Below are 17,822 nucleotides of genomic sequence, written 5' to 3'. Positions count from 1 at the left end.
CATCCAGCTCACAACCGACCCTTTTCTCCTCCCCACCTGGGCAGTCCATCACAGACAAGACCCTAAATACGCATTTCAAATATTAGCTATAGTTTTGGTCATAAAATAAGTTGCTACTAGCTAATTCCCACCCTCGTTTGTTTTAAAATTCGAGAGCATTTTTGCCAAGTCCAGATGTTGTGCCAGTATAGTCCCAGGTAGAAAATTAACTAATGGGCATCGTGAGAATGAGCTGGATGTGGATGACAAAAAGGTTACGCCTATGATGACTCCCAGCAAGGGTGAGTGGGTAGAGTGCCAAAACAGGGAAGACTGTGGACGGTAAGTTGTAAAGGGAGGCTAATATCGTGGTTCTTGGTATGGCTATGCTAATATTAAGGTACTTGGAGGAAATCCAGGTGTGGAGGTTTTTAGGTAATTAGAAATAAGAGTTTGTTTGAAAGAGAGGGCGGGGCTAGAGATGAGACTGTGAGAGTCTTGGCATAAACATGGGTGTACAGGACACAGCTTGTCCGAAGACAGTGTGTGGATCAGGAAGAGAAGGCAGCCAGGCACAGACCCTAGAGGAACAAAGCCAAGCACGCACGTGAAGGAGACCAAGAAGGAAGAGCCGCAGGAGAAGGATAAACACCCGTGGGAGAGGAGTGTCGCCATACGACCCCGGCGAGAAGGCAAAAAGGCCTCGAGTCGGGATGCGTGTTTCATCCTCAGCTCTGCTTATTTTTCTGTTCAGTACCTAGTTATTCCACTCAAGTGTGAGACGGCACTGAACCACACTGCAAAACTATCAGTAATACTTTTTCAGAACAGTCTACAAAACACACCAAGAGAGGGCCTTTTTTTTCAGGATGCAAATTTGTCCACGATAGGATCAGAAACTCAAGAGTGACAAAACCTGAAAGGATGCCTCACATTTTCTCTTGATCAGAAATGGGCAGTGGGGAAATAACTACGCTGCCTTGCATCTGTTGGTGAGGGCTCTGCTTGGCTCCTGCCTCATGGGACTCTGGACGCCCATCTACTGAGGACCCCAAGTGCATCTAAGACCCTGGGAAGAGCCCAAGAGCAGCCCTGAGTTAAAATGGGAATGATGTCACTGAAACCTGTGCCATGTTTCAACACAAAGGCCACACGGCAAAATATGCAACTAACTCTCCATTATGCACAGATGACCTGTCATAGGGCATACAGCTGAATATAGGAAAAAAGACATTTTGATCTGTTTTCCATCCCAAGATTTTCCAGGGATTTTCCTTTCTTACCTGAAACGTTCAACAAACGGTTGGTCCATAAACGATCGTGGGCAGCGGAAGGCAACCACCCCTCGAGACAGCAGCCGACCAACCACATCTGGGTGGAGGTTTCTGCCCGTGAGGTCTAAGGTCTGCCAGAGAGACTCATCAAACCTGGAAAAGAGGAGGTGCTGTGTTTGGGAAGCCGGGGCACTGGTTACTGGAGGCCCTCGCCACCGTTACTAACGTGAGGACACGGCCACTAAATCGCCTTGAAGCAAATTCCAAAGGCATCTTTGTTTTTGACTATACAATTACCTATGATTTTTTTTTTAATTAATCAATTTATTTATTTATTTATTTATTTATTTTTGGCTGTGTTGGGTCTTCGTTTCTGTGCGAGGGCTTTCTCCAGTCGCGGCCTCTCCCATTGCGGAGCACAGGCTCCAGACGCGCAGGCTCAGTAATTGTGGCTCACGGGCCTAGTTGCTCCGCGGCATGCGGGATCTTCCCAGACCAGGGCTCGAACCCGTGTCCCCTGCATTGGCAGGCAGATTCTTAACCACTGCGCCACCAGGGAAGCCCTACCTATGATATTTTTAAGGCATTATTGAATATCTCCTGGTCCTATCACGGATCAGCTTTTATTTTCCTCTTTATATGGATTTCCAATTTAGCTGGTTCAATGCTATCAGGAGCAATGCAATGATCTAGAACCAGAGAATACAATTGCAGGTTTCAAATCAATTCGATAACTTTAAAAATGATTGTTCAAATCACTCAACTGATTATCGAACGAGTAGATAGGTTCAAAATGGCTCAAATGATCCCATTTGCCATTTTTGTGAAGCATGAACAGGCTACCTCTATTACCCTAACGAACGTGTAAATGTACCTAAAAGAAGGAAAGTTTTTACGACTTTATTATGAGACACAGTTATCAGATATCTATTAGGAAAAAGTCATAGTTCAGCTCTGTTTTACAATACCTTAAAAGCTTGAAAAATATATATACGCACAAAAATATAGGTATATACATATGAACTAATGGGAAGGAAAAAGGTAAAAATATTATTTAGATTTTAGATAGTGTTTCTGAAGCAAAAAGGAGGTGCCAAAATGTACGAAACAACACGATAAAGGAGCTTTAATACCCAGAGACTAATTCAATTTAACAAAAAAGAAAACATGAGATCAAGCCCATGAGGGAACATTTTAAATATCTACAAGAATTTTACTTTTTAATACTGCTTGCAGACCACTGGCTAGAGCTTCAAAATAATTCTACACAAACAGATTGTCAACATGTTATTCGACCTCTATTATTAAGAAGGCAGGACTGCAGTGCCTGGCATATAATAAGTGCTTAATAAATGTCAGTTATAACTTTTATGACAGTTGAAATGAAGATTAATAGACTCTGCATGGAGAGGACAGCTGGTGGAAAAAGAAAATCAAGATGGGGTCACTTGGGCAGGGATAAGTGAAAGTCAACCGCCATTTACCTGCTCCAGTATTGCAGGTGTGCAGACCTCTCTGTGGCTCTTCTAAGCAGATACAGTCGGCCCTCCCTATCCACGGGTTCCGCATTCGCGGATTCAAGCAATCACACATCCCCGGATACAGAGACAGACTGTCCTACGCCATTTTATATAAGGGACTTGAGCATCCGTGGATTTTGGTATCCACAGGAGGTCCTGGAACCGATACCCAGCGGATACCAAGGGACGACTGTAGCCCTGTAAATACCTAGAGTGTCTTATTTCCAGCACACCCGTGAATGGAAGGGTAGGGGCTCCTGCGGTCTCACAACGAGAGTCCTAGATGTGTGGAGGGGGGAGAGAGACAGATGGCCTTTAAGCACAAAGCAAAGCATGGCCAGAGGTTAACGGGTAGGAGAAAAGGTGAAGATGGAAAGGCAGTCATTTCCCCCCCCCCACCCCGCTTCTGGCCCGTTACTGCCGTCCCAGCTCACCAAGACTCCCCCCGTGCAGCTCACCGTCCACACTTGAAAAGTGCTGCCCCCGAACCAACAAAAACCCCAACAACTGTCGGCTGCCATGCGCTGAACGTTTCTACGAGCTGAGCACTGCCCTGGCATCTTTATACCGCATCCTCACAGCGGCGCTGTCCTGAAGGTACCATCACCCCCATTTTATATATGGGGGGGACTGAAGCTCAGAAGTGTCAAGAACCTCGCTCAGGTCCCCCAGAGCCTAAGCGGCAGAGGCTGGCTTCCCACTCAGGTCTAATGCCAGAGCCGCGAGTTCTCTCTCCCACTGCACTCACTGCCCAGCCCAGCCGGCGCGTGAGCAGCAGCTATGCCTTCACGCACACCCATCACTCCCCTCACTCTCGGTACGTTGCCCAGTAAACACGGGCTACACCGAATACAGGGAAAGGAGGTTTTCAGAAATGGGGTAAGTCACTTCCAGTAGCTCCCTCCCTTCACTCTGAAATAAGACACTGATTATTAATAAAAGGGAGAAGATACCTAGTTTGCTTTGTGCTGCCTTATTTTTCTTGGTTTTCAGCTTCACCAGACCCAAATGAATAAATAAATAACCCTTCTTTTCTCCTCCTCCACATATACCAGAAGGGGTGAAAAATACTTACGCTAGATGATACCATCTCTTACAAACACTGGAGACTTTCAGAAGTTCAGGGAGGCACAGACAGGAGAAGATTCCTAAGAGCAGCTCGTCTGGAAGGGAGTCCCATGAAACACCTTTGAGGGGAAAAAAGAAAAAAAAAAAAAAAAGTGTCTTCCCATCACCATTCTTTTGCCCTATCAAGTCTACTGAGCCTTTTCATGCACTTAAAGCATATACAACACGTAGCTTAAACAGGGGAATTTAATGCTAAATGAATTCCTCATCCTCACAAATGTTTTTCTGTTCACCCACTGTCTGTGTACCCTGAAGTGGGTACCATACTTTCTCAGCAAAGGAGAAAAGAGAATATCAAGAATACTTTTCATAACATTCTTCTCTTCAGTGCCCACCAGCCAGTCTTGGGCAAGAACTATACTAACAGTGGTTCACAGCAAGTCCCACGCTGCTCAGATCTCAGACAGCAATGTCTAAGACATCACGATGCTTTTGGTTGCTAAGGAACGCCTCACTTCTCTCTGAAGTGGATTCAGTGGTGCATTTATCAAGTAGTGACCTTATTTAAAAGGCAAACGAACCTTCCTCTCTCTTCTTTCAGGTTTACAGAAAGCACTCAGAAGTCAATTTACCTAAAAGTGCAATATCAAAAGGGTGTTCTCATCTATTAATTCAACAAATATGTACTGAGCACTTAACTCTGACGCCAGGGATCGTTTCAGGTGTTGGGGAGAAAGCAGAAAACAAGACAGACAGAATACTTTTTCACGGAACTTACATTCCGGCAGGAGGAAACGATCACATGATATTAGATGATACGCTAAAAATTGTTCAATATGTTAAAAAGTACATGATATGTTAAAATTGATTAGTGCTATGCAGAAAACTTACGCGGGGTAAAGGACAGGACGCGGAGTACGGGGGCCAGTGTTCAAAGTCTGAGCACAGCGGCCAGGGAAGACCTTACCGAGCCGGTGATCACTGAGGAAAGGCTGAACAGAGAGGGGGCCAGCCTTGTGAGTCTCTGGGGTGTGTTCGAGGTGCAGGAACAGCATGTCTGTTTTAAGGAACAGCAAGGAGGCCAGTGTAGAACAGAGTGAGCAAGTTGTGGGAATGATGGAAGAGGTCAGCGAGGTGAGAGGGGGCCGGGTCAGGCAGGGCTAGAGAAGCCTCAGCTTTGACTCTGAAGGTGCTGAGGAGACACCAGGGGGTTCTGAGCACAGGAATGACAGCATCTCACGGAGGCTTTAAAAGGATCACTCTGGCTGCTGTGTGCAGAATAAACTGGAGGGAGAAAAAGGTGCATGCAGGAAAACCAGTTTTCTTAGTCTTATAAAAGCAAACTCTAAACAGCTATTCAACAAGTATTAAACTCTTACCTATGAATGTACAGAATAACCCACAAGATCGGGTTAACATGACAATGGCCTAGAAGGAAATAAGTATGCACCAAAGAAATACTGAGTGATTTAGATTAGATTTAGAGTGGTTAGATGAGTTCAATAACTTGCCTTCTCAGTCTCTCTCTACCTCCAATCCATCTGCTACACCAATTCTAGCGCTATCCTCTCCTCTCTGTGATGGTTAATTTTAGTATCAACTTGACTGGGTCAGGGGGTGCCCAGATATTTTGGTTAAACACTATTCTGGGTGTGTCTGTGAGGGTGTTTCAGGATGAGATTAACATTTGATCAATGGACTGAGAAAAGCAGATTGCCCTCCCCAGTTGTGGGCGTGCCTCATCCAATCCAAGGCCAGGTTAGACCAAAAGGCTGATGAACGGAGACCTGTCTCTCTCTCCTGTCTTTGAGCTGGGACCTGGGTCTCCTCCTGCCTTCAGACCTGGATTGAAACTTGTACCATCTGCTCTGCGGGGTCTCAGGTCTTTGGGACTGAAGATCTTGGGACTTTTCAGATTCCAGGACTGCGCAAGCCAATCCCTTATTAATAAATCTCCCTATATCTCCTATTTGTTCCGTGTCACTGGAGAACCCTAACACTCCCACCTCCCCATTTAAAAGGTGTTAACGGACATTACACCAGGCTCTGTGGAGAACATGATGGAGAGCTGGAGAGAGCATGGAGGAGAGTGATAAACATGGCAGTCCGACTCTTTTCTCCTATTCCTGGGCAATCTTTTGAAAACGTCTATGCCCGTCCCTCAATAAGACCCTTCAGTGGTGTCCCTTGAATATTCACTCTAAAGTCTATACTGCTTAGCATGAAATTCAAAGCTTTCTGGCAGTGCCCCACTTATTTTTCTAGGTTCATTATCTAGAAATATGTTCCAGCCATTTGGAGCTACTTGGAATTCTCAGAATGAGTCATTCTTCGTCACATCTCAATGCCTCTGTACATGCTGTGCCCGCCCCCGACTGCTATTAATTTAACATCAAGTGGCCATTAATGCCCCAACTCCTATGGACGGCCTCCCGTGACATCACCAAGAACAGGTTGCTTTTTTAACCACGATTTCATTATTTGCTTAGTCACCTGTGTAGGCCCCCACGAGGCCATGAGTTCTTGAGAATGAGAACCCGATTTTTTTCTTTTTTTAAATAGTCTTTGTATTCTAAGGACACAATGTCTGATACATTCATCCATTCATATATTTATTGAACATGTACTACATGCTGGGATCTGTTCTACAGACAAAGATGAGCAAGGCATGGCCTGCTCAGACTTTCAGAGACACAGATAAATAAACAGGAAATTCCAAGCAAGTATCACCATGGGCTGCAGTAGGGTTCAGGGTGCTGTGCTGTGCTGCGCAGGGTATGGGGGTGGAGCAGTGGTCAGGGAAGTAGCCTCTATGGAAAAATGAGGAGGAAAGATGCAGCTGCTCAATGAACCCCTGCCCCCCCCCCCTCTAGAGAATAAAATAAAGGACTGACTGAGGCTCTGAAACCTAGGGGCAGAGGGATGAAGGCAGATAGATCATCCATGCTGCGCCTGGACCATGTTCTGGGGAGGCAGCTCCAACAAACCTCCATCACTGCCACAAAGCTCCTGGTCCAAGGTCAGTGTGGATAGAGCTTCTCCAACAGGGCTCCTGTCCTGCTCCCCAGATTGGGGAAAAGTTTTTCTTCCATTAATTCTTCTTAACTCCCTGACCTCTGCTGCTTCTCACGTATACAGATCAGATGCTGGCATTTCATTCGGCAAAAAAATCATATACTTAGTCACTTCCAACCTAACGTGTTGAGATTTTTACTATGATCTGCACAGACCATCCTGACACCACGTACTTGGCCCCCGCCACAAGTGTGAGGATTACTGGATTGAGGAAGGAGCACAGCTTCGACTGGAATTCGACTACATTGCCTCCAAGACTACGAACCTTAGGCAAGTTACTCAATCCCTCTGGGGCTCGGTTTCTTCATTTGTAGGAATGGGAATCAAAAGGTTTATCTTGCAAAGTTGTTTACTATGAAGACTAAATAACTTATGACAAGAGGTTAAGCAGCAGAGAGTCAAACTTTCTCTTCTTGCCTCTATTCCTCTCCTTTCTCCATAAAATCTGTACATTTTCCTCTTGTAACCTTTTCTTTTCAATGCTGCTTGGGATTTTCACCTACGTGAAAACACCCACGGTGGGAGTAGGGTTTGGACAAGGGCTGCCTGGTATGATTTACTGAGACCCCCCCCAAACTGTCCTCTACCCAAGTTTGGGATCCCCAGAAGCAGATCCTGAGGACATGAACTAAAGTAGTTTATTTGGGAAGGGATCTCAGAAGTACTGGAAAGAGCGAAACGAGACATGGAAGGGCAGGAAGCCAATTTGGGTATGTGAATAAGCAGATTACCGCTATGGGCAACTGGGCTTCAAATCTGCAGGGCACTCCAGGGAAGCATATGGCACCTGCCCCAGAGTGGCCCCAGCCAAGGGCACAGGTGTTGGGGCATTAATCCACCAACTGCTGTCAGTCATTGGTTGGCAGCTTCTGGGAGAGGGCAGGAATGTTGACTGCCTAGCACCTCTGCCCAGAGAAAGCCCTCAAACACAGAGTGTCATCTACATGGAGGAGAAAGCCTTCGGCATAAAAGGGAATGGTGAGCTTCAAGGAGCTATGGATGGGGCACCGAAGTGTCTACCAAAGATGGTGAGGAAAGGAAATAGGGAAGCTTGTTGTGAAGTGTAGGGCAGGAGAAATAAATAAATTAATGAACTTGGTGCTTCCCATTTTATTAGAAAGACATAAGAAATCAAGAACAATTAGAATACGAGATCAGTAATTCAAACGCTAGAAGGAAAATGTGGCAAGCGATGAATGCAGATGTTTGCCGAGGACAGCAAAGCCAGGCAATGAAGCCACACAAGTAAGCTAAGTCTAGAATCAGGAGGGCTTTGCACTGCAACGTCCATCTTCACCTGCCCAACTCCTAGTCATCCTTCAGACCTCAGCTTAAGTGTCACTCTCTCAGAGGAGCATTCCCAGGTCACCACCACAGCCCCCATACCCAGATTTGCACATCTAGCACCCAGCACAATACCTGACACATAACAGGCATTCACTAAATCATTGCTCAATGCATTATACCTTTTACTCCCCCTTCACGCAAACTGTGAATGTGCTAATTCTGTATCTGTGTGACTGGTTAACCTTCCTTAACCTATTAACTGCTACACCTGGCGCCTAGGACGAACCTGGCGATGAACATTAGAAAGTACTCAACTGATATTACACAAAGGAATGACTGACACCCAAGAGAAGAATGCTGGCTTTATTTTATAGACAGGCAAGACTGTCAGCCTCTTAGGACCAGTTTCCTCACTTGTAAAATGACAAGGCTGGCCTAAGGCGCCACTTCAATATACATTCCTGGGTGCCTAACTAATGCACGAGTGTGTAAGCACGGTCCCTGCCTGGCGGCCTCAGTGGGAGACAAACTAATCAACAAAAACATAACCTGACATTTAAAACTGCCATTTACTGAGAGCCCTAAAAAGTCTCAGACATTTATTAATGCACACTGATTCTAATGTGTCCATGTCCTAAGTCGTAGTATCCCGTTTTATAGATGAGGAAGCTTGTCTTAGTGGGGTTATTAATTAACCTCACCGAGGTGCTATCAACGATTAGGTGGCAGAGCCAAGAGGCCAACGTGGGTCTCTTCTGTCTGTTTCCAAACCCCACATCCTGAGGTGAAGGCACAGAGCCACACAGGAGGATGCCTGAAGGCTGGCCAGGTGGCACGGGGCACAGCACCTGCAAAGGAATGGCACGGCCCTGTAGGTGTTTGGGGGGATGAGGCTAAAGATAGAAACCCGGGGACAAAGGTGGTGTCCTCTGTCAGCAAGCAGTCTTGGAGGTGGGGGGAGGGGCTTCACGAGAAGATGTAACTGTGACTAAAGGGACAGGTCACACAACCAGCAAAGGGCCGGGTGGGAATCCAAACCCAGGTCCGACTCCGAATCCTGCCCTCCTGCTACCCTAGGATTCTCTCTCCTATTCTGAGTACTTAATTTTCTACAAGTTTTTTAAAAGGTGAGAATTAAATCTGACTTGCTACAGAAAAAGGAATCTATCAGGGCTTGGGAGGGAGGGGAGAGGGCAGAGGGAGTAAGACAGAGATGCGGAGAGCTCTCAGCGGGTCAGCGAGCAGATAGAAGGCGCAACAGCCGAGAAAATGCACAGCCTCCGCGAGCAGCCAAGTACCCAGGGCTCCACGGAGCCGATCGCAGGACCACACTGACACTGATTCTAGGGCCCCTGGTAGGGGTGAAGGCCAGGGGGCGTTTCACAGCCTGAAACTGGGTACTGTTCCAGCAGAAGAGGCAGAGTCTGTCTTCATGTAGCTGCCCCAGGGGCTGGTATCCAGGCTTGGGATATGCTTAATCTAATTTTACTTGCCATATTTAACTCTCAAAACATCGACCATCTGTTTCCTGGATTCCTGACTACACTGCTGCCTGGTCTGTCTGCCCAGAGAGGATGAGAAAGTCCAGAGCAAGTCTTTCTTCCACTCACCTCTTCTAAACCCTCCAAGGCTGCACACCAGACCTGCACAGTAAGGAAAAGAATTAACCCCACGGACTCTAGTCTTCAACGACACAGAAGCAGTTAAACATACTTCGGAGCCATGAAAGGTGAAAACTGGCCAGATTCACAAACCTGCTAGTCACCACCCTCAGCCACCAGTATCACCACTTATTCCTCTGGTGTAAAGCCAGCTGTCCACTTCTGTACCCTCATCACCTCCCATGCCTCTTAAAGTCCTCTGGAAACAGTGCTTGTTGAAGAGTTTTCGATGCATTAGGACTTTGCAGTATAGGTAACATCTTATTTGACATGTTTATTTCTTGGAACATCACCTACACTCAGATGCAAATTCAAACTCCAAAGCCATCTCAGTCTTTGATCCTTAAAGTCACTCGTCTCTTTAAGCACAGATAAACAATTATATGTGAAGAATAAGCAGATACAGGTATTCACATCTACTGTTTTCTGGGGTTTTTGTTTGTTTGTTTGTTTGTTTTTTAAGGGCGGAGGCTCACCTCATGTTCATGCTTTTGCTAGCTTGTTTTAAGTATTAACAACCCATGCTTCCTTTCTGGGAAACTACAAACGGATTCTGCCATCCGGGATGAGGTTTCCTTCCTCTTCCTACAAATCATGAAGAGAAACACTAGACCACGCTAGCTCTTGGTATTTTGGGTTTTTTATTGTTATTTTTTGGCTGGCTAGACAAAACTGAAAAAAGCAAAACAGGGAAAAACTAAAACAGGGGTCCTTGATGACCCCTCTCAACCCCATATTTCTATGCTCAACCCTGGGATGTGGGAAGAGTAACTAAGAAACCATGGAAATTGGGATTTGGAGAATTAGGTACAGGGTACAAGCTCTAGGAGAGCAAGATCTTTGGTCCGTTATGTTCACTGCTGGATCCCCAATCTCTAGAATGACGCTCCATCAACATTTGCTGAATGAATGAACGGAAGCTAGAGGGCAAAGAAAGGTGCCTGGGAGGGTCCTGTAAAGGCTCTTTCAGAGCTGAGTTTTGGGAGCTGAGGGCTGAGATTCATCGGTGAGTCATGAAATCAATTTATTTGACGAGCATTGTTTTGAAAGAATGGAACGGAAGAGAATAGGAAACATCTTAGTAAGGAGAAATCTAGATTTGTGAAATTGTGGTTCCAGATACACACCCAGCATTGCAATGTAAAATGTATTTCTTATTGGTTATTAAAAAACAAAAAAGAAAGAAAGAAAGAAAGGGAGAGAAAGGAGGAAACACGTTTGCCTGGGGATATTGAAAAGCAGATTCCCAGGCTCAAGGCAGGACTTCTGGGATCAGAATCTCTGGAATTTTGCACTTTGAACATGTTCCCTTGGGGATACCAGCAGGCTCTAAACTTTGGAGTCTCCAGTCTGAAAACCACTGTGGGGCTTGGAATCTGAAGCAGTTTAACAGCCACGGGAGAGCTGATCAACAAATCAGTTCAAGAGCGTTTCCATGGCTGTGCCCTGTTTGGGAGGTCGGGGGTGGGGAGATGGGGGGTGCAGAAGACAGGGGGCCAGGACAGGCATTTAACAACCGTGAATAAAATGCAGTTGTTCTCTTTCTGTCCATTACTGACCTCATCACTGGGCCATTTCCTCCTCCCGATTCCTTCTACACACTCACCCCAAAGGTCAATCAGACCTGTCCTGGTATGGCTTGGCCACAACGTTTTCGTCTTCCACAATAAACAGATGAAGAGGATTTAGTGACCAGATGTGAGCCTGGCTTGGGGCCGGCAGAAAAGAGAGACTGACAAGTGAAGAACCAAGAACAACTCACACAGCCCAAGGCCACTGTCATCAGATAGCGATGGAAAGCAGGTGTGGCCTGTTCCAGCCGAATCCTGCAGCGCTCTTAGCCACCTGTCCCGACAACTGCAGACAAAACTCACTTGAATGACGATCCAGTACCACTGGAAGCCTAGTGGGCACCCTCTACACCAGCTGTCCCTCCCCCTGCACCCCTGGCTCTGCCCCTCCACCCTCCACACCAATTAACCCATCTCTACTGTGCGTAATTCCACGCACAGACGCAGCATAGAACTGGTGTCCCTCCCTGCCTCTCCCTTAGGTCACAACAAACATAAAACTCACGATTTTTTTCCTCTCACTTCAGATAAATACATAGTTTTGAAGTCAATTTTAACAGTCTAGACTCAGTGACTGGACCATTTCCAGATCCTTCTCTCTTTTCTCAGAGCCTCTGCTTTGCTGAGTAGAAGGAGGAAGCGTGTCTATGTCCAGTAGGGATCACCATGGAAGCTCTGGGTCATTCTGGCACAAGGGGCTCCCTCCCTCTGGCCTCCTAGAGCATCTGCTGCCTGAACCACTCAGCAGCTGCTACCGCATGAGCTGCCATCTTTTGCTGTGAGCTTCTCTTACTATGTATTCTCTTTTCTCCTCAACTTGACTTGCAATTTCCTAGAAGACGGCAGCCATCCCTTGATCTTCTGCCTTGTTTCCATAATGCCTTGCTTTAAAAATGTCATTTGTATGTCCACCTGTGTGTGTGAATGCGGAAGGACACACAGCAATCACTCCATGTCAGAAGCTATCGGCACTGGACAAAGTCATCAAAAGCTGCTCATCTTAGCAGGAAGTGTCTTTCACCACATTTGGTTAGTCAAGCACCAAATTGCTCGTGCTGCATTCCAGACACTAAAAATAGCAGTGACATTCAATTTTGAAGCAAAAAGATCTACGGGAACAGGGTCAGGCGAACAGGATTAAGGGCAAAAGACAAGTGAAGTAGCCTCTCAACTGGGTGTCACCTTGTCCACCAAATTAACTGGATTTACTTGTTGAGTGTTATGTGCAGGCAGCATTCTAAGGGCTGTATGTGTGCTCTTTCATTTAATCTTCACAGTAACCCATGAAGCGGGTATTACTATTCCATTTCACAAAGAAACTAAGGAACAGGTAGCTCAAACAACTTCCCAAGGTTGGTAAACAGCACAATTGGAATTCGAAGCCAGAGGCGCCTGACTTCACCACAATCCTTCACTGCCTTTCTAATTAATCCAACACCAAATATAGATCCTCATAACTTGAAGGTTCTCTTTCCCTAAAGAAACGGTCAAAAGCCAAAAAAACAGATTTTTTTTTTTAAAGCAAGCGAGCAACCAACCAACCCATCAACCTTCCTCAAAGAAAGCCAGATGGGGGAATTCAGGAATATACTTCTTTACCTTGGCTCTGCAAGACTTCATTTTTATTTCTTGACTCTGTCTCTTCTTCTCCATCATGACCCACCCAATTTCAGTTTAGACTATGATCACCTCTTCTACAGACAATTTCAAAGTCTCCTAAGTCTGTCCACTCTAATGTCAGGATCTATCCAGAAGCTGACCGCTGCTTATACTACTCCCACACCTCTCGACAAGTCTCTAAGTTTTTATCCTCAACTCCCCAAAGTTTAGTCTCAACACACCAGTGTGTCCTTTTAAAAGGTCACATCACAACTCTGCTCAATGGCACCTCTAGCCCGTCTCCCACTACTCTCCCCTTTGCTCATCCACTCTGGAAATATGGCTTCCTTATTGTTCCTTGAACAAACATAACATTCCTCTGCCCCAGGGTCTTTGCACTAGCTGCTCCCTCTGCTTGGGGCTCTCTTCTCCAAGATATTTGCGTGGCACGTTCCTTCATCTCCTTTAAGCCTTTGTTTAAAGTTCACTGTCCGAGCCAGGCTTTCCCTTAATACCCTGCAAACCAGCTTCCCACCCCAGGACCATCAATCCCTCTTGGCTTGTTCTATTTTTGTTTTTAGCCATAGCACTTATTCTCATATACTAGACACCAGATTTACGTTTACTGCATCCTCCCTCTAGAACAGAAGCTCCATGAGGGTAGAAATGCTTTTGTTTTGCTCACTGCTGTATCCCAGCACCTAGAACAATGCCTAGCACACGGAATGTGCTCAGCAAATATTTGCTGAATTAATGTTTTACATGGCTTGCCAGCAAGAAAAACTGATAACCCCGGGTCAATGCACTATGTTTACCCTATGGCTTTGAGTACTCCCGGGGCTCTGATCCACTCTGGGAGGCATTTATTCACCTGCTTGAGAAGCCTGGGAACTGGGAGCTATTAAGAGTGGAACGATGTGGTGAGTTCTACATTTCAATCAGTTCACTCTAGCTCTGGGGGATGGATCTGGGGAGGATAAGGCTGGAATTATGAGTCCATTCCAGTAATCAGGCAAGAGATGATGACAGCTTGAGAAATATTTAGGAGACAAGAGGGAAAGATTCAATGATTGGTTGGATGTTGGGGGATGGTGGGAATCTGACTAACCTTCAGGTTTTGGGGTTGGGGAACTGAACAGATAACACGGTTAGTAATGAAGACAGAGCATCCAGAAGAATCCCACTTGGGAACGGACCTGGGAAGATAAGTCTCCTCCCCTTAGTTCAACATTCACTTTAGCAGCCCCTTGACAAATAACTAAAGTGATTACAGCAAAAAGCTCAACCGGGGCTACAGAGCAGCAGAATATAAACAAAAAGAATCCTAGAGGATCACCGCTTTGTTCCCAGTTGTCAATGGCAATGAGCTGGCCTTTGACCAGGCAGAGTCCCTCATAAAGAAAAAGTATGGAGTGTCTTTTCATGGGTTAAAAGTCGGTCGTGCCCCTTAAGAGATACACATACCAACATTTCTGTAAACTTCAGAGACAATGAGTTGTCCCATTTCTTTGGAAAATAACTTCAGAATTCAGCAATTTTAAAAGGGCCCCATCCTAAAGGCCCCTGAACAAAGGTTTACCAACAAAACAGTTTAATCCACCACTTACTGGACTGATAGTTTTACCCTCATACCTTACCTGGAAAGTTCTCTCGATTTAGCTTAGGTCTGCGGACAATCACAAAGTCCTTGTCATTCCCTTTGCTCTTCAGCCGTTTTCGTGGGGGGCTCTGCGGGTGGCCCAGGTTTGAAAGCAGTTCCTGGGGGATGTTCTCACTGTCCACCTCCTCCTTCTCCAGGGCGGAGACCCCCATGCCTGAAAGCAGTTCAGAAGTCTTGCTAGAATCCCATCCCCACGTGAAGCTGGTGGTAACGTTGCTACTCTGGTCGGGAATCTCCTGGAGGTGTTTCCTGCAGAAACGCACAATAGCCCCACGTTCCTTTCAAAAACACACCCGTAAATAATTCCAAGGTAGGCCTAAAGGAAGCTGCAAGTTATGCATTGCAGAAAACTTTCACAGCAGCTAACTGAATTGCATTTCTACGCGCCGGCGGCGAGTTCCCAAGAATAAAAGAGAAAATAACCAAACAAATCGAACACATCGAAAAGTCTTTTCGATTTACGATCATGCAGAAGGCCTCAAGAATTTCTTAAAGTGGAAGGAACAGACAAGGAAAGAGGGAGGGCAATCATACAGTGATTGAAAACAGCAGCCGGAAAGCCCAATAAGGGAAGCCAAATAAAATCGCACGCTGATCACCGCGCTAAAGCATCCACCCATCCACGTTTTCCCAAAGAAGAGGCTAAGCAACCATTCACATTACAGCATTACTAACAATACTAGCAAGTAGCAAAATTCGCGGCCTCAAAGAATTAGGACGGTCCATTCATGTCTGCCCCTTTTTGCAATCGGTTTACCTGTGCATGGCGTCCGCAGGTTCGGGAGTTTTAAATGCGTGCATTAATTGCAGAGGTGCCCGCCTCCCGGATTCCCGCTTTGGCGCGCGGCGGCGCACTGCGTGCGGCTCCTGCCCCCAGCAGCTAGACCCGCGAACTCTATCAACGTTCCATCCCCGCCGCGCGCGCAGAATTCTTCTGCCCGCTCTCCTCCGCGGCCGCCGTCTGCGGCTCCGCTGCCTGCTGGGAATTGTAGTTTCGGCCCTGCCTGGTGGTCCGGCTGCCTCGCCACTACTTCGTTTCCTTGCAGCTTTGCCCGCCTTCAGGATACCCACAACCCCCTGCGGCTGCGGGACCGGACGGCCCACAGGGTAGGCGGGGAAGCGGAAGCGGGCGGTACTCCGGCTGACTGGGAAATGTCAGCTGCTTGATTGGGGTCGGGTTTTCCTTTCCCCGGACCCCGCAGGCCTTCAGGTGACCGCCACCGCCGTCGCCAGGGAGCGTGGGTCCCAGACCCTGGACGGCTGTGGCGGACGCGGGGTTTCCCGGTCCTTCTGGACGCTGTCCGGCGTGATCGGACGGTGAGCCTGAGGGGGAGAGCGTGAGGCACTTTGGGGTCTGGGGCGGAGCGCGGGCGGAGAGAGGGGGACCCCGGAGACCCAGAGAGGCCGCCGCCGCGGGGCCCACGTCCCCGGCAGCGGAGTGGAGGCGGTGACCCGCTCCGCCGGCCAGGTGAGAGGTTGCGGCCGCGGGCGTCACACCTGTTCGCCCCGCTGCCCGGAGCTGCGTTCTCCACCGGGGAGAGGACGGCCCTTAGGACTAGGTCTGTGGACAGGATCCTTTCTTCATCTGTAAAATAGGCACTGTGGCAAGCGACGCTCATTTCACAGGCTTGGAGTCGGCGTCAAATCGGATAACGCGTGTGAAAGCGCTTTGTAGACGAAAACGCGGTTCAGACGAGAGGCGGCGGTTTAATTTTAGGGCAGCAGGAGATCACGGTGGTTCCTGTGTGCAGTGGCAACGCTGAGCATCCCCTTGCAGCCTCGAGAAGACTCATACATGCTAACATGAGAACAAATAAGGTGAGTAATTGTTTGCAAAGGGCTTTCAGTGCAACGCTAGGCGCCGCCAGCAAAGCCATTCGGTTGCTCACTCTCAACCGGCTTCTTTCTGTTTGCCTCGCCTCCTGAAAGCACGCTGCTTTTAGCCTCTGTCCGCGGAGAAGAGTTTGGAGCTGGTTGGAGTAGAGCGAGTGCCGTACTCCGGGTAGGATGACCGTGCGAAATGCATTAGGCAAACTGTACTGTAACCGTGACCCTGGGAAAACAGTGGAAGAGAGATAGGGGAATAGCTTCCAGCCCTAATAAAAATGGAGAGGATGTATAAGGTTCAGAAGTAAGCAACCCAGCGTCATAAATATATTAGAATATTACTTAAGTATGCTGTGTAGCATGCCTTTTTATTTCTTTAAAAAAAAAAAAAAAGCTTCGATTTACACTGGAATTAAACCTCCCTTGCTTGGGTACGTGCTTGTTTCAGGCTTGATGCTTAGCTTGAAAAATAACCACCTTTTGACAGAGGAAAACATTCATGAACCTTTAGTTTGTTCCTGAAACTAGGTGAAATTGGTGTAAAGAAGGGATCTGTTCACAGATTGAGTCTGATTGAAACCAGGTGAAGAATACGAGGCTGAATGTTCACAATTCATCAAACTAATGTTACCTGGAAAATATTTTTAAATGCAGTGTTCTGATTTTTTACATCAAGTGACCTTTAAGCAGTTACCTTCGCTTGAAATCTACATCCTTTTCCCTTAAAATTGCAACTTAGAGGAAATATCTTTAACATAAAAAAGTTATAGTCTCCTTCAGGAAAGTGAACAAGACAGAGGCCGCTTATAAGCTAATGGAGGAGAAAAAATAAACAAGAAAAAAATATTTAAAATACCATGATGAGAATAAACAAAGTTTTGAGGTATAAAGTAATTGGGAGAGGCCACTTTAGATAGAGATCTTATAGATAGGAAGTTCTAACAGATGGGATGATTCTAAATTTAAACATGAGAAATATCCTCATACTAGGATTTAGCCTGAGAGCTAGGGAACATTTCTAGTTTTCAGAATACTTGAAATATCTGAATTAGTGGGCACAAGGTCCTTTATAGGACTTCAGAGAGAGCCTGTCAACCTGGAAAATCAAAGTCTTCAAATTGTAGAATAGATATTTCACTAACAGTTTGCTCTGGCAGCAGAAATATTTTAGCTTACTAAAATGGGAATAATTTTTTTCTGCATTCCTTCTAATAATGGCTGTTCTCTTAGTATAGTAAGTAGAAGTTTAACTTGGTAAATTGGTACTTTAATATAAGGAATTGTGTCCATTGAAGACTTGA

At 46.5% G+C, this 17,822-nt stretch overlaps 2 protein-coding genes across 10 annotated transcripts in view; one reads left to right on the top strand and one right to left on the bottom strand.

Annotated features, from left to right (window-relative positions):
* The window catches only part of SKP2 (S-phase kinase associated protein 2), a 124,514-nt gene extending 108,771 nt beyond the window's left edge, over positions 1-15,743 (bottom strand). For 2 of the 3 annotated variants that reach the window (XR_014241858.1, XM_082382411.1), the window contains exons 1-4: positions 15,452-15,705; positions 14,672-14,943; positions 3,849-3,960; positions 1,263-1,406 (exon numbers count right to left, since the gene is read on the bottom strand). Coding sequence is in view for 2 of the 3 variants with exons in the window: in XM_082382411.1 (XP_082238537.1) it covers positions 1,263-1,406; positions 3,849-3,960; positions 14,672-14,943; positions 15,452-15,495 (572 nt within the window). In the remaining variant the exon portion in view is untranslated. Of the gene's footprint in view, positions 1-1,262; positions 1,407-3,848; positions 3,961-14,671; positions 14,944-15,451 lie in introns of all 3 variants that reach the window. The other variant, XM_082382410.1, reaches the window with a different exon arrangement.
* A 60-nt stretch (positions 15,744-15,803) lies between these two features.
* Positions 15,804-17,822, top strand: part of LMBRD2 (LMBR1 domain containing 2) — a 56,580-nt gene continuing 54,561 nt past the window's right edge. For 6 of the 7 annotated variants that reach the window (XM_082382296.1, XM_082382291.1, XM_082382295.1 and 3 more), the window contains exon 1: positions 15,813-16,512. The gene's annotated coding sequence lies outside the window, so the exon portion shown is untranslated. Of the gene's footprint in view, positions 16,513-17,822 lie in introns of all 7 variants that reach the window. The other variant, XM_082382294.1, reaches the window with a different exon arrangement.

The sequence above is a fragment of the Balaenoptera borealis genome (assembly GCF_965194805.1).
Source record: "Balaenoptera borealis genome assembly, chromosome: 2".
Taxonomy (NCBI): domain Eukaryota; kingdom Metazoa; phylum Chordata; class Mammalia; order Artiodactyla; family Balaenopteridae; genus Balaenoptera; species Balaenoptera borealis.
The sequence above is the reverse complement of the archived record's forward strand: the minus strand, read 5'-3'. Positions and strand labels throughout refer to the sequence as shown.